Here is a 16,675-nt window from a genome sequence, read left to right as displayed (position 1 = left end):
ATTTCCTAATTTTTGTATTACCTCAAGAGTCAAATACAAAAGATATTAATGTAACCTGTGGCTCTAGAGACTCTGAAGTTGGAGGCCCTTTGATTGAACTGGGTTGAGAAGTGAACCAGAGCTGATGCGCTAGATCAGCGTTTCCCAAACTTCTCCTTGAGTACGACTTGTCCTGCATGTTTTAGATCTCGCCTTGCTTCAACACAGCTGATTTAAATGATCAACTCATTCTGAACTCCTGAAGCTGCTTAAAGACAGGCTGATCGTTAAATTCAGCTGCGTTGGAGAGATCTAAAACATGCAGGACAAGTGGTACTTGAGATGAGGTTTGGGAAACGCTGTGCTTGATGAAAAGTGCAAGCTGTAGTTGGCAACTTTTATAAAAAGTTTGTTTTATTGACTGAAACTGTCACTATATTCACAAAATACAAAATCAGACCGTGTTTCTAACCGCCTTACTGCATATCAATGAAAACAGTCAATCAGTGCCTTGTAGCACTTCTATTGGCATTACCACACCTGAACAAAAACAACCAATCAGAGCCGTGGAGGCTCTAACGCAGCTGTCAGTCATGTCAATCAATGCTTGTGAACTGTGGTCAAATTGTCAAAGTAGGCAGTACTGATGTGATTTGAATAAAGACTGTAGTTTAGCTGTAAAATGACAAAGTTTGCTCCATCTGGTGGGTCGTTCTTGGTGCTTTGTTCAGCTGCCACAAAGTCTCTCATGTGCAGTTCAACCGTACACTAAAATATGTTTCTGAAAACATTTGAGGTGAGAAATAGACAACGCAGTAACAAAATCTTGATTCATCTGATCATGGCTACCTAGTTTGACAGCTTGACCGTAGTTCACGAGCAGTGATTGACATGACTGACAGCTGCATGTGAGACTCCTTGGCTCTGATTAGTTGTTTTGGTGCACTGCAGTCATTTCTTTTGAACCCTAATAAAAGCAGGAGGGAGGGGAGGGACATGATTTTCTTTTGTCATACATCATCCATCTCAGGTACTTCTCTCAGAATACAGTGACAGTGTCAGTAAGTTATTTTCATAAAAGTTCCCAACTGTAGCTTTATTGGATCAGTAAAGTGATTACAGTTCATTCAGAGGGGAACATGAATGTCTGAATCAATTTTTATAGCAATCCATGTTAAATTTGATGAGAAATTTCATCCAAAACCAGAAATGTAAACCTCATGGTGGCATTGAGACGATTACGCCAACGGATGGAAGTTGCCATCCCTGGAGACACACAAGTAAATGTTATTAGGTGTATAGTTAGTTTAGTTATTTGAAGTAATATAAAGACTTTTTCAATAAATCTTAATCAGTTAGTAATCAACATTTTTTGTGTAAGTTGCCCAACACTGAAGATGAGTTTTGCAAAGTGAGTGTAGAGTAGTGTGGCTTTATTTGAATGTCTGAACATCAGTCGTTTCTGTGTTTTGTACCACCATACAAACCTCCTCCATATGACTCTCAAGAAGAATAAACAAAAGTATTTGCAAATAGTATTTGACCCAGGTCCGTTTACAGATCAGCGAACCTTAATTGGCGCTGTCAGCCCGTGCTCACTTCCAGCCTATCCATTTCAATACTGAGACAATAACAACATTATGGAGCTCAATAGCTCATATTCCTATGTGGCAATAATATCTAGCTCCCTCCTCCTTTCAGTGTAAATCAATGGAGTGAGATGGCCTTTGGCTTCATTTTTCATCTTTAATATTGATTGCTGTTCTACTTTAGAGTGCACTGTCAGTCCAATTAAGGAGAATTTAATTGATTTTTCTTCACAGGCTGGGTTAGATTGGATTGGTTTATGCAAAGCAGATCAAACAGAAGTACTCCCTGGACTCCCCTCTATGTGTAAAATACAGCTCTAATGAGCAGCAGCACCCTGACACTTTCTGCATCTCACCCTTATTCTCCCCCTGTTTCTCTCTCTCAGCACAAAGTGACACACACGAGCACACACACACACACACACACACACACAGAGAAAACAATTCAATGTAACAGCACCACTAGTAATTATTGTTAGAAACCACTGCAATGATTCCAGCAATGTTAAAGGAATAATCATTTTCAGTACACTGTAATTGCTAGGAATGATTGCGTTCATAGTTTCAAACCATCCACTGATGTATTTTTTCCCCCAGAGAGAGTTGAAACTTAGGCAAAGAGTTGATAATTCATACAATTATATGCGATGAATAAAGCAGGTGTCTCTTCATTTGAAAATTCCACAATGACCTTTACAGGAAGCCTCCTCTCATGAAATATACATGACCCTGAACACAATATGTCAGACTGCTAGACAAGGCTAATTAGCTGCAGGTAAATTCAGAAGGCCTTGCTCTCTCTCTCTCTCTCTCTCTCTCTCTTTCGCTCTCGCTCTCTCACACACTCGCTCACACACCTTGGTCAAAGCGCATGGTTCTCGTGCTCCAACTGACACACTGTCCCACAGGTCTGGAACTGTTGACTTCACCACATTTTATAATTAGTTTTGCCTGCTGGTTAGTCTCAATTTTGCACTAAACTGCCCCAAACTCCCACCTTAACAAGACACTTGGTTTCATATATAGCTTTAAAGATGAAATATTTGGCCAATTGTGTCATAGCAGAGTTTCACTTGGTTAACCCTTTGGAGCCGAGGCTCCGAAATGAGCAACTTAAGAAGAAATGACCCATATATACACTATATATATATATATATAAAGACTAAAAAGCAAAATGAAATAAACAACCTAATACAATTACAGAAAAAGAAAGGTAAATAACAAAATAAAGTAAGAAAATGACCTGAAAAAAATATTTTTTAATCATAATAATAATTCTGTGGCATCATTTTAGATATAAAATTATGATAACAATAGTTTCTCATTGCCTTTTCTCAATCAAACAATTTAGCTCAATTACTTAAAAAGTTTAACTTAATTACAAATTTAAATAAAATTAACATTTTGTCAGGTTTTGGTAAGAAAATAGGATTTTGATCAGTCCTGGCCAAGAAACGGAGGACAGTCAGACTACAGAGTAGCTGTTTCCCCCTGTTTCTAGTCTTAATGCTAAGCTTAGCTAACTAGCCGCTGATTGTAGTTATTTAACACGCAGATAGAAAACTGAACTGATAAACATTACACAGACCAAAACTCTCTGATTTTAAGTGTCTCAGTTTTTCTATCCAACATTTCACAAATCACCTGATCCATTTGGAAAAGCAACTTATGAATCTTAATTCTCTTAATTTATCTGATGAACAAAAATACATTTTTAGAAAATTCTTTTCTAGTTTTCACTTTTTAAGGGAAAATTTAACTGATAAGCGTTACATAGGCCACCAATACCAGCTGTTTCATGTAACTATCTGAGAAAAAGCATAAGAAAATTAACACATTTCACAAAATGTTGAACTGTTTCCCAGTTTGAATTTCATCACGTGATTTATGTGTTATTAGGGGTTATAGATATGCGTTAGAAGAGACAAGTTTAAGCCCAGCTATGCACAGACTGCTGTTACGAGTGTAATTAATGGCTGTGTTTGTTGTTATGCGTCTTACGTAACATTAGTCTAAGTAGCGAAAAAGTCCATGTCGGAAGGAGGTTTGCAGGGGTTTGTAGCCTGTTGGAAACCGTTGGCAAACTGTTGGCAAAGTTGACTTATTTTAACCATGTTGTGTAAGTCACATGGAGTATGTACATATGTGACTTATATTACATGGCATACACCATGTAACTTAACCTAAAATAAATGTTAAAACTTATTACCAATGCTACTACATAATACTAATGCTAATATTAGTGATATAAAATCACAATGGAAGACTCCTACAATGGGCAGCACTGTACACATCACTTTATTTCCCATTCAATTATTATTTCCTGGAGGGCAGCGGGCTGATGTTTAATGTATGAGTCTTTAGGCATGTGTTAGTGTGTCTGTTTGTTTGGTTGCCATAGTGGAAATGTGTTGTGTTATAGCAGTCTATCGCTTGTCTCCTCACTTAAATCTCTACTTTCAAATTCCTGGAGGCTGGTAGTGGAGCTAACACCTCTCCTCTTTGCACCTTTGCACAGCCTGCGTGTGTGTGTTTGTGTGTGTGTGTGAGAGGGAGAGAGGGAGTGAGACGGAGATGGCGCTGTCTTCTATATCTCTGGGTGCCCCCTTGCTGAGCTGTCATCACTCCCTGGCACCGGGTACATAGCACAGCTGCAGGGGAACCACTCTGCAGGGAACCTTCGTTTCCATCTGTCTCCAATTCACAGTGGCACCTATTTAGAGCAGCTCAGCGGCTGTGCATGCCACGAGCCACAAGAGAGGGAGAGGCTGGGTTTAAGGGGGTCAAGAGAGGTAGGCAGCGATAGATCAGAGTTTAGGGCATTGAGAGAATGGGGTTATGTTTGACAGAGGCATATTAAACCTGTCAAATGTGACTTTATCACGTTAATACATCAGCTTCAGTGTAACATATTGCATTTTTCATTTCAGTTCTGATCTAATCAGTTTGTCATCAACAGGCAGATTTCTTTTTCCAGAGCGGCATGAGGGCAATACATAAAGCTGGAAAAACATGACCAAATTTGTTCAAACTTTTAAATAAAACATTGAAAAACATGTTATTAGAAACAAAGTTTAAAACTGTTTTTGATGAAGTTATAATGTCAGACTCATATTTGTCAGATGATCTACAAACACATCAGTATATACACTATATAGACAGAAATTTTCTGAATTTATACAAAAAAAGTTAAACTGTATAATTTGTCAAATTTGTATTCTTTTTACAAATATGAATTTGAAAAATTTATTAATATAGTTTTATGTATTTATCTGGTTTTAAACAAACAAACGTGCCATAAATTGCAATGTATATTTTATCCCCAGTATCCCTATATCAGTGTAATATCACTGTGAGTTTATCAGCATCTGTGAGTGTGTGCATGCATGGCCATGTGTGTCCACTTGTGTATGTGTGTATACACTACGTACTCCTGTTCTTGTGTGTGTATGTGTGTGTGCAAGTATGAGAACAGGCTTAATTTAGCAGGTGTGCTTTGACAGTTCTTGAATGAGTGCCAAGTCTGCTGTATGAAGGATAAGAGAGAGGAGGCGCTCAATGTGCATCTGTGTGGAGCTCGACTGTGACAGATGGGGACGGTTTAACTTATAGAGTTCTGTTAAGATCTGGAGGTTTTTCTGACGCTGTCTGTGCCAAACAGGTGTGTATTCTAAAAACACCACAGAGAGAGAAGGTGAACAAGCCTCGACTGACTTATTTGTCTGGTTGCTGCTGATAGAAGGAGGTTGCCAGTGGATACTTTGTTTTTTTTCTCTTCTTCTTCTTTATGCGGGTCCAAATTCATTGCAGTAACTCCCTCTGGAAGAGACACTCGAGTGTTCTCATTCATCCTGTCTCACTGTGGCCAAATGGAAACAAATACAAACTCTAGTCACATACATATTCTATGAACTGTTGTTGAAGCTTACAAAGAAATTAGTTAACTGAAATGGAAACTGTCAGTTCCAGGTGCTGCATTTTATTTTGTACCATTCAGACAGAAACATTATGATATATTCTTCCTGTGTGAAAGCTCATATAATAGTCTCCTCTCTTTATATGGTCTTATTCTAGTATAGATTATAATAATTCAAATTGTTTCTGAGATAATTCAAATAACCAGATGTGAGTTAACCCTTTGAAACCTGAGGAAATTTACCTGATTCCTTTCAAGAATATAGGAAGAAGGCAATGAGTAATTTTACAAGAAATGACCCAGAATATTGCCAAGAAAATTACCTGAAAATTACCTGAAAATTTGCGAAAGAAAAGAAAAAAACAGCAAAAAACGAGGAAATTACCTAATCCCTAAAAGAGCACAAAAATAGATTTTTCAATTTTTAATCTGTAATATAATTGTAATACTTATAAATACTGTTTCCAGTGTTTTTTCTAATTTTTTATTTTCTTATAAGGTGTGCGAGTTCAGCACAAGAAAAGTGATGACGAGTCCAGGTTTCAAAGGGTTAATTTGGTTGATTTAGTCGATTTACAGTGCTGTAGTTACAACAGGCCCCAGTGCACGCTATCACGACTGGCCATTGTTAGTTGTTTGCTGTCACCTTATTTACTAGTTATGCATCTAAATGAGCTATATAATCTTAGCATCTCATCACACAAACTTGACATTGGGGACATTTGATAGCGCTAACCAGATATCATCATTGCATGGATGTGAATGACAAAAATACCGAAGAAAATAATGAATTGACCTATTGCTAAGCCCCGCCCTAGAATTCCATGAGCCAATCACATTTCGTGCAGCTGTGCACCCAGACATCCTGCTTGTAGACCTCCAGAGAAAAGAAAATTTTGAATTTCCTGCTTGTTTATTAAGTCATGCAGCTTTAATTTAAGAAATTGTCAAACAAAGTGCATTTGGTAACACAACACTGAAAGGGGGGTAGCCTGAGAGGCTAGAGAGTGGAGTGTATTTTATCCTGTTCCCTAAACCTGACATAAACAGAGTTTCTCCTTTGGATTAAACTGTTTGCTCAACTTGAAGAAGATAAACAAACAAGGATGTCTACATTTGTTCTAAGGTGAGGCAACATAGTGTTTGCAAAATTTGCTGCAAAGTGACAAGTGTATATAACTTCATACATTATGTAAGCAGCAGCAAAGTTAAGGTAACATTAGCTTATAGCCGCTAACGTTATGGCAAAACTTCACCTTCGTAAAGTTAGCTCATCATGTCAGCTATTCAATGTAGTATTTTTGTTCTTTGACAATCCCACAGAAGTGTTAACTGTAGCAAAAAGTTGTAGTTAAAGCCCACCCAACTGCATTTTCATCAATTTAGCATTAACGTTAACTTAGCATTACAACTTAGTTAAAAAGTTACAAAGAAAGCAAAGGCTGGCTACCGCTAACACCGCTTCATAGTGAAGAGCCTTTTGATGGCTTCTGTGTGAAATAGAGAGCTTCTGTCCCCAAAAGTTCTGCTTAGCATCTTTGGATATGTCTTTGACAGACAGCTGACAACTGACAGCCGCCATTTTTGGCCTATAAGTCAGCATGCCGCTTGTTTGTCGGAGTCGAGCGAGTGACTGACTTTTGCAAAAAGACAAAAAAAACCCATGATGTAGATGGATTTGCCTTTTTATTTGGCATATATATATATATATATAGCAAATGTCATGTTTTGTTATTTAATGTGAGTTTTTTGAACATAGTCATATTTCTACTCACAAGGCCCATTTTCTGCCCCACCCATAGCACCTTCACCCACCTCCATACCGCCATTTATCTCCTTTTCTTATCATTAAATAAAATCGTCTATCCATTTTTACCCAAAAGAGACCTTTTCTCTTCATTTCTTACACACACACACACACATATACATATACATATATATATATATATATATAACAAAGTGAAAACAGGCTGTCATCTGAGCATTGTTCACAGTAAATAAATCAAACGTTATCCACATTTCTGATGTAATGATAAGTTATTACTGGCACATCTTATGTATTAACTTGTAAATTTGGATTAAAATAATTTATTTGGCCGCAGTCTTAAATTGTGTTTCATTTTGCTAGCTATGAGCATAAGGATGTCGGTAATGCTAGATAAATATTAAACTTATCGTAACTGTTAGTTTAAGTGGTATGTGTTTTTTAAAATACCCCCTTACATTGTGGTACGCTTTGAACATAAGGATGTAGGTTAGTGTTAAGTTAGTTAACATTACTGTAAACGATAACTTTAGTTTTTCCTTGGGTGATGTGAGGGTCTAAGGGCAGAGGGATGTCGTACACTGTAAAGCCCTCTGAGGCAAACCATGTTTTTTGATAATGGGCTCTATAAATAAAATTGACTTGACTTGACTTTACCAGCTCTGGCACAAACTATTGTTGGAGGGCGCACTCTCTCTACGTCCCCCCACCCCAGGGGCCCCAGTGCAACCATTCTGCCTCTACTGTCTATATTTACACCTCTGATTGTGGGTTTAAATTTGTGAGGTTTCAGCTATAATAAAAGTAAACCAAGATCAAAGTTATAGCAATGTTAGTTTCAAGTTTCAGGTATTTCATAATTGTGTTTTGTAAAGTTTCTGCTGCCTATACATCAAATTAAAAGTATTCACTTCAGCTGTATTAGAAGCAAAACATTTTAGAACATTTAAATGTTATATACTGTACATATATAGCACTGAAGGATGTGCTTACTCATAGTGCTTTGAGCAGAGTTGAAAAGTTCAGCCGGTTAGGGGTGGCCAGGTGTCTTGCAGGCAGACAAGACGCCTCGCCATATGGCTGTCTCTCGTCACCCGACGCCAGCCGTCCCAACCAATGACTTTCAAATGCTTTACTTTGGCTGTACAAGGTGAAAAGTTGCATCTTGTCCATCTCATGACCAACACAGTAAGAGAGCTCTGTATGTGTGGAGAGAAACTTGTCCTCCATCAATGTAAGGAAATTGTACTGGTATGTCAATTAATAACCCGGCTAGAAAACGAAAAAGAAGGATTTGATGCATTTTTGATACACCAACGAAGTTGCAGATTATTTTGCCTCTCTCCTGCATGCTGATTGGAGTTTTAAAGAGGTAATGAAGTCCTGGTGTGTCCTCCTGCTGGGTTTGTGTTTGGCGAGGGGTGCCTGTGTGTCGCTGATAGAGGGATCTCTCTGACACGGCTGCTCTGGCCCGCCGCATCTGGGAGCCAGTAGCGGCAGCCGCTGGGGGGAGATAAGGCAGGGCTAGTCGCTCGCCTGTAACACACGTTTTGCCCCCCTCTGCCCTGCTCTCCTCTCCTCCCCTGCTCCTCCCTCCCATCATCCCCATGACCTTATCTCAGGGGAGAAGGCACCACTGGGTCGCTACTGTGATAGCACCTGCCAGAACCAGAGCTGGCCTCTGGTGATTATGGGGGAATCATTATCTCTCTCTCCCCAAAAACTCATTTTATACCTGCCAACATCTTAGGGGAGGGGGGCAAAGGAGCAAAGGCTTCTATAACAGGTAACAGGGAAAATTGTGTGTGTGTGTGTGTGTGTGTGTGTGTGTGTGTGTGTGTGTGTGTGTGTGTGTGTGTGTGTGTGTGTGTGTGTGTTCGCGTGTGTATCTGGAGAGTAGGTCGTGGGGTAAACATGCAACAAAACATCTCGCCTTGTTGCCATGTGGGATTTAAATTTGATATTAATGTGATGAGATACAGATTAAATGAGATGATGGCTGATCATCTGTTTTTAGTTGTTTTCAGCCTGTTACTGAATTGTGTTTATCAATATATATATTTTTATATGGGCAAAATGGTTGTTTATTGAAGGGTTACGTCATCGGCATAAACTAGAGTCAGGTTAGTGAGGGCAATTCTTATAAATTTTGGGGAAAATATGTTCTTCTATTGGATGCCTTGTTGAATATGAGAGGAAGGATTTTTGAGTTTTTGATTTAGCTTATATGGGGCTTAGCATGCAGTCAAACTCTTCCTTCCCAAATTTGTTGCTTTTACTGGAGCTTTTATTTGCTCCTTAAAGGTCAAGGGTGTAGAATTTAGGGGGGGTAATGGCAGAAATTGAATGCAATATAATAAATATGTTTTTCTTTAGTGTATAATCACCTAAAGAGAGGAATTGTGTTTTCGTTACCTTAAATTGTGCTGTTTATACAGACACAGGGAGCAGGCCCTTGTCCATGGAGTCCATGTTACACTTCTACAGTAGCCCAGAACCGACAAACACTGACATTGGTACATTTTACGGTTTCACATTGGCCACCATAGTTCAGTGCTTTTGTCAGTTTAAATCACCTGCTCCATTTGTTTTGAAGAGGAAGAAACCTCTGCAGATGAGGTCCTGGTAAAAAAAAACAACAAAAAAACCCCCCAAAAACTTCTGAACATCTGGATCTTAAGTTATCAGAGAAAAAAGATGAGCACACATTAGTAGGTGCTGGGTTAGAGGCCCATGTGAGGAGCTTAGAAGCATTTTAGAGACAAAGACTTGTAACATGAGACTGCTTTATCTGGTGTTTTTACTTGTTTAAAACACCTGATCCATTTGTTTTGAAGAGGAAAAAAACTCTTGGTTAAAATCTCCTGAACAATGAACACTGAAGGAGTCACTGAAGGAAACAGGAGTTCAGATTTGAGTTTCAGCTGGTTGCAATCTGCAATCCTCACCCTTAAATGCCACTAAATTATATTCCTTTAATTAGTTTAACTAAGCCTCTTTGCTCTCTCTCTCTATATATTTTCCCTCCTCCCACAATTATCTAATCAGTTTAAAACTGCAGAGACAAATCCCTCCCGCTTCACATCATCCAGTCAAGTGAGGTTAAAAGTTTCCATCCGCTGTACAAGAGTCTATACAGTTTGTACCCCATTTCTAACTTACTCCGTTATCTGCACCTGTATCTTGTCATTTGTTCCCAAACCTGTGATGAACATTCACTCCCCACCTGCTGTACCACCTGATGTTCTCACATAGTTCATGTACTGCAATAAGCACACGTTTTCATTCTCACTTCACAGACTACTTTTAGTCACAGGGTCCTGCCACCTAATCCAAAAAAAGTCTGCGCTGAAATGTATTCAATCATTTTTGGGATTCAGGTCCGAAATGAAATGTAATTTGCACTTTGATTTTTATCATTAATAAGATTTACAGTCTAATGGCTTTAATATAAAATGTGAATGTCTAATGCATGAACGCTTGTGAGTGTGGGAAGTCCCATTAGTTTAGCTGCTAAAAATAAAAATAAAAACCACCAGTTTTTTCTGCTGTATACACTGTGGGTTTATTGAGAAATCAGTTCTCTCTCTCTCTCTCTCTCTCTCTCTCTCTCTCTCTCTCTCTCTCTCTCTCTCTCTCTCTTTCTTTCTTTCTCTCTCTTTTCCCGTCCCCCACACCAAAAGTCAGCAACACACACTTCTCTCACTTCCTCTCTTGCTGATGACCATGTGTGTTGGTTTCAGCCAGGCACTTGGCACATCTGTGTACTCACATCCCCTCTCACTTCTCTCATCAGCACACTACTTGCTCTAACAAAAATATGTGTATGTGTATGTGTGTGAGAGAGGCATTATGGGGTATTGCTGTCATATGCACAGGCCACTCCATCTGGGTTAGGGGTTAATGAGTCCTGCAGGGGTCAGAGGTCAAGGAGGTGATGGCTACAATGTTGCTAGAGTTTCACACAAGCCTCTTTCAGCTGTCCGAGCTTTGTGACGTTTACTTTGGCATCTTTGATTCTAAATGTAAGATGGCCGTGTTTCAGCCTATGTCTTTTCCCAGAACAGGCGTGCTTTTTAGAGGTGGCTGCTTTCTGTCAACCCCAGCGTGGTGGAGGGATGAACGAATTGCCAAACCACATTTAAAATTCAAATGAAATGATCAAAGAAACTACCCTGGCCTCAAAGTCTTGTCAACTTCATCTGCGTGTCTTTTAAGGGGAATACCTCTGTTTATCTGGCATGTATGAAATGAGAAGTAAACATGGAGTTATGGAGACGAGCTGTTCACATGAAACTCTAAAACGAAATTGTGGTGTTAATTTCTGATGGAATGTGATTTATGTTTGTGTGTTAAGAAGAGTCTTTTCTACTTAGTTAAACTGTAGAATCAAAATTGTTTTAAAAAGTTGGTGTTTTAAAGGGTTAGTTTGGATTCAGCAATGTCATGCAAAAAACTACCATGTTCAACACAGTAAAATTACTGTTTTTGTCAATGGATAGTCTCGCTTTCAAGAGATAGAGAAGTTTTTCTTTCGATTCAGTTCCCTGTCGTGAAGGGCTGTCTGTTCGGGAAGTACTGAGCATAGAGTTTGATAAATAAGACTTGGATTAACTTTTTTTGTTAGAGCAGTGGCCTATGACTTCAATTATCAAGAATCAAGAATTTTCTCCCTTTTCAGATTCTTTGTTCACCGTGGAGGCATACGAGGAAGAAAAAAGCTTTCTTCACAGTGTAACACGGGGTGAGTATTGATATACAAATGGTCATTTTGGGGGTAAAGTATTCATTTAAATGACATGCTAGCATTGGCTGTACTTCCTGTTAAACTTTATTGTCAACTATCATTCACACATCATCCCCAAAGAAAGAGATAAAAAAAAACATACAAAGATGCATGCTTCATAAAAGAACTGGCTAGAAAATGTATGTCAGCATGATAGAAAAGGTTTAGTGTTATGTTAGGAAAGACAAATTGAGCAGTTGGGCAGATGTATGGACAAAAAGAATGAAGTTTGTGCACTGAAATGGGACACAAAGTGTCATGGTCATTGAGCAAGGTGCACAGAAGCAAAGGATTCTGGGAAGGAGGGAAGGGGAAGGAGCGGCTGCCGGCCGCAGAAACAGCTGGTTCCTGACAGAGGAAGCCCAGATGGAGGCCCAGGTCCTGCTGCCTGCTGCTGTCTGCTGCTATCACTGCAGCCAGTTCTGCTGCCTGGCCTCCCCAGGGGCTGCGGCCCTGCAACATGCACAAACACACACTCACACACACACACTGTGTGTGCAGCTTCTCCTTTGAGCTGCTGTGGCAGGCAGGGTAGGAGGAGGGTTCAGATGAGAGCACAGCCCCTCAGCCAGAGCCACGAGACAAGCTGACCTGCCGCTGACATACACACACACTCTCACACACACTCTGCTGGAGGCAAACAAAGAGAGAATGAGATGAATGGAAAAGAAGAAAGAAAGGTAGATGCTCACACAAAACCTGCCAAGTACATCTAAAGGGGACAGCAAAAGACGCTTGGAGCAGAGGACAAAGACTGTTACTCGTGGGTATTGGCGGACAACTATCATGCATTACTCTGATGCAAAGTTGTATGAAGACATATAACAGAGAAAAAATATCCAGCAATAAAACAACAAGGATCAAAGTCTGGTGAGGAGGTGAAAGGATGAAGAGGAAGCAACCTCTGGCTGTTTTTCCTTTTCTCTGTTTGGAGTTTTAACAACAGCTACATCTTGTCCTTTTATGGCAGTTCAGTGGGTCAAACACAGTCTACTGGGGCCTTATTAAAGGTAAACTGGCTGAATATTATAAGGAAGAACATGCAAAGCCTCAAGGAAATGTGGGAAAGAGGATTCAGTTGGAGAGCCATCTAAGATTTTGGAGCTTATAAAGATTTTATACGCTTGTCGTCTTTGCCATACAGCTTGGACCTTGAAATCTAAAGCAGTGGTGATCTGAAGGTCCGAACATGTCTGCCGAGGTCCATTTGGAGCCCCAGAAGAAGGCCAACCTGAGAGCCAGGGCTTCAGCCGCTCCAACGTTTGCTCCACGTGTCCCCACGGTCACACTGATCAGCCAAAGAGAGCTGAGGGATAAACACTCTGCTCACAGACTCCATCCCGGAAGCGTCGATCTCAACCTGGCAGTCAGCAGCTACTACAGATGTAGTGAAGGTAGGAGCTTGTCATCTTGTAGGACCTGTTTTATGAAATATTTTGGCAGTGTGTTACCGTGATGAGAGACGGAGGGTCCCGCAGCTGTCAGGTCTTCTCATTAAGTTGGAGTGATTGACAGATAATCAGTTTGTGTTGACTTAGTGCCGCATGCTGTAAGGGCAAAGTGAGGTTTCTTCATCTTGTATAGACCTGTTATTTGATGATTGAAGCTCAGATTTCAAGGTTAGAATGACATCAAACAGCTAAATGAGTTTTTTTCCCCAAAGCGATTATTTGAAAAAATATTGCATTTGGCAATTTACTGTACTTTTCTTTTACTTTTATGTAAAACAAACTTGCTTTGGGGATGAAATTGAATTATAAATCAGGATTAAATTGGCCACCAAGTGCAATTTTCTCAACAAAATCCTCTTATTATCATATATTTGGGTCTAATATATGAGCTTTCAACAGCAAATACATTTGTCATTATTGTTAGGAAGCCCAGTGGAGCACATTTGTCCCTAAAGGAAAGAGAGGGAGATTTTAAGAGCTTTAGGTGGGTGGGGGGTCTTCCTCCGGGTATCCCCATACAGCTGCAGGGAACTAGATTCTTGAGTTTCTCTGTTCGCTTCAGTGGCTTCATAACACACATGCAGGTCATGAGGGTGCATCACGGTGAATGACAGAGTGAAAACTTTAGGGACTATTTGCAGGCAGATGAGGGATACTTGAAAGACATCCAGGAAAAAGGGAAGAGAAGAAAAAAATAATGTAATTGATTCTTAAAGCACTGAAAACACTGAAGTGGTGCCTTTAGGTAAAAATGAAAACCTTCACTTAATTCAGCAAAGGGTTTGAGTAGAGCGAGAGAGAGATGCATTAAGAATCAGACATTAAAGGCCCAATTTTATAGACTCTAAATATGTAGAAACTGTAAGCCAGAGCAAGGACTAATACCCAACGTAGTGAATTACCTGCAGCGCCTGCCGTCTCTTGGCAGTAATGAGCTTTGTGAACGTTGCAGCGATAAGGCCTCTATAATTAGGCTTAGTCATAAGCATCCCCCCTGTAATTCTGTGATAAAAACCCAGTAGAACTCTGGTGTCGGTGCTCCAACCCATTCATCTCTCTCTCTCTCACACACAAATGCATACACTGAGGAAATTAAAATGTGTCAATGTGAACTGTAAACACAGCTCTTTGTCTCAAGTAGTTTACCTGATGTAACTGTGTGTGTGTGTGTGTGTGTCCAGCGATATGTTCACACTATATGGAAAGGAAGCAGTAGTAATGTGCGGGCTCGTGCGTGTGCATGTGTGTGTGAGGTGTTGTGAGCTGCAGCATAGGCTTCCTGTGAGGGAGCAGATGTCGCAGAGCTCAGGCACAGCTGCGACGGGCGATAACCGTGGTGGCAAGAATATGTCGGCACGCTGGCTCTTCTCCCTGGGTCTTATCAGCCGCACACAGCATACAGACACACACACACACACACACACACACACACACACACACACACACACACACACAAATGCACACGCTCATATAGACACTCTACAATAAGGAACTGCCACCCAGCACTAGCACACCCTCACAGCAAGCCCAGATAGAGGGAGGAAGGCAATGAGAGAGATGGAGAGAGGAAGAAAAGGAGAAAGGACTAAATCAAGGGACTTTGAGGGAAAAGGTGCAGTGAATCCCTAACAAAGCCTTGGCTCATGTCTGCTGTATCATAGACTTCATAATTTGGTGCCAATCCTAATCCTCTATAGCTATGAATAGGCTATTCTTTACAGTCTTCTCTCACATGAAGAGATGACCTTCATATAAGTACACAGCTTTGTCACTCTCTATCAACAGTATTATCCAGGTCACTAAAGACCTGTTGGCCTAATCATTCACATAAAATATACTTTGAGATCAAATTTATTTTGATACCGCTATCCATTTTATCTTTATACACAGTTCTTTCTATAACATTCAACATCATTACAATGTCTTGCAGTTTTACAATCTGGTGTATTTTGGGTTTGTTCAGAAATAGTTGCTCTAAGTGCCAGGGCACACTCTATCTTTACTTAGCAACTATTTTTAAAAGTTTTAACTATTTATTGATTAATTAATGTATAGTCTGCACCAGGGGGAGTTTTCAGTTACATTGTTTGCTTGTTCATATGATGATTTAACTTCTTTTCTGAGCACAAACTGGAACATTCATAAAGTTAGAGTGCATTAGAATACCGTTTGGTTTGTCAGAACACCACACTGTCGGGGCAGCAGAGCGTACTCTGAGAACTGGGTCTGGGTAGATGGAGAGCAGAGCACTCATAAGATTAACCTATTGGTTTGTTAATTTATGTAAAAAATACAGCACTCTGTTTCTTCGAACAACACCACTGTCATTTTCGTGTAGAGCGTCAAATTGGATTTACGAGTGCATCCTTTTGTGAATCTGACGTTGGAATATCTATACTGTAAGTTTTCTGTGCACAGATGAGTTTTCAATGTATCCTCATACAACAGTTCATATGAAATCTAACAAATTAGGGGCCAATGAATGACATTATATACTTGAAGTAAAGTGATGTACTTAACATTAAATTATGGGGTTTAGATTTAGGAAAAGAGGCATGATTGATTGATGATGTTGTCTTCAGGGGCGTAGCACCAAATTCTGGGCCCTATGCATAAGCATTCTCAGTGGGCTCCCACTGTTTCTTTCTTGATCCATGTCTCTCTCACACACCTTTTGAGTTTTCTTGGTTTCATCACTTGTAGCCTTCCCGATTACGTTGGCTATACACAAATTATGGGCTCGTGATTATGTGTTTTATATATGAATGTGGCGCATTACTTTAAATAGATTTACATATAAACAGTACAAGAGAACAACCAGGAGATTTCAGAGTTCTGTAAAAGATCCACCTCGTTTGTTCAAAAATGCTTGTCTTGTTTACAATTTTGCATTGTCACCATATCTCAGCAGTTAAGCTGGTGAACAGTCACAAACAAAATGATGGTGCATACTACTAGACACATTTTGTAATAAAATCCTACAACCTTACTGTACATGTTAAAATGTAACATTTTCACTGATCCACTGCTTAATGATTACATCAGTATTTGTCTGGCACAGATACAAGCACACAGATGTGGCAGAGATCATCAAAAAATGTGGGAAAAGATGGATGTTGATGCAAGAAGAGAGAGGAAAACAGGGTAAATCAGGAATGGAAAAAAGTGAGAGGTACTATACGTGTGGGA

The 16,675-nt window shown here is 39.7% G+C and overlaps 1 protein-coding gene across 6 annotated transcripts in view; it reads left to right on the top strand.

The window, feature by feature from the left end:
* The first annotated feature begins 11,923 nt into the window (after positions 1-11,923).
* cbfa2t3 (CBFA2/RUNX1 partner transcriptional co-repressor 3) overlaps positions 11,924-16,675 on the top strand; it is a 52,040-nt gene continuing 47,288 nt past the window's right edge. For 2 of the 6 annotated variants that reach the window (XM_042493459.2, XM_042493451.2), the window contains exon 1: positions 12,602-13,429. In XM_042493459.2, coding sequence (XP_042349393.1) covers positions 13,225-13,429 — 205 coding nt within the window. In that variant the 5' untranslated portion in view covers positions 12,602-13,224. Of the gene's footprint in view, positions 11,994-12,601; positions 13,430-16,675 lie in introns of those variants that run through there. The other 4 variants (XM_088076745.1, XM_088076739.1, XM_088076730.1 and 1 more) reach the window with 3 other exon arrangements.

Source organism: Plectropomus leopardus, chromosome 1, assembly GCF_026936395.1.
Source record: "Plectropomus leopardus strain MGB_pleo_1.0 chromosome 1, ASM2693639v1, whole genome shotgun sequence".
NCBI classification, from domain to species: Eukaryota; Metazoa; Chordata; class Actinopteri; order Perciformes; family Serranidae; genus Plectropomus; species Plectropomus leopardus.
This window is presented reverse-complemented; position numbering and strand designations above follow the sequence as displayed.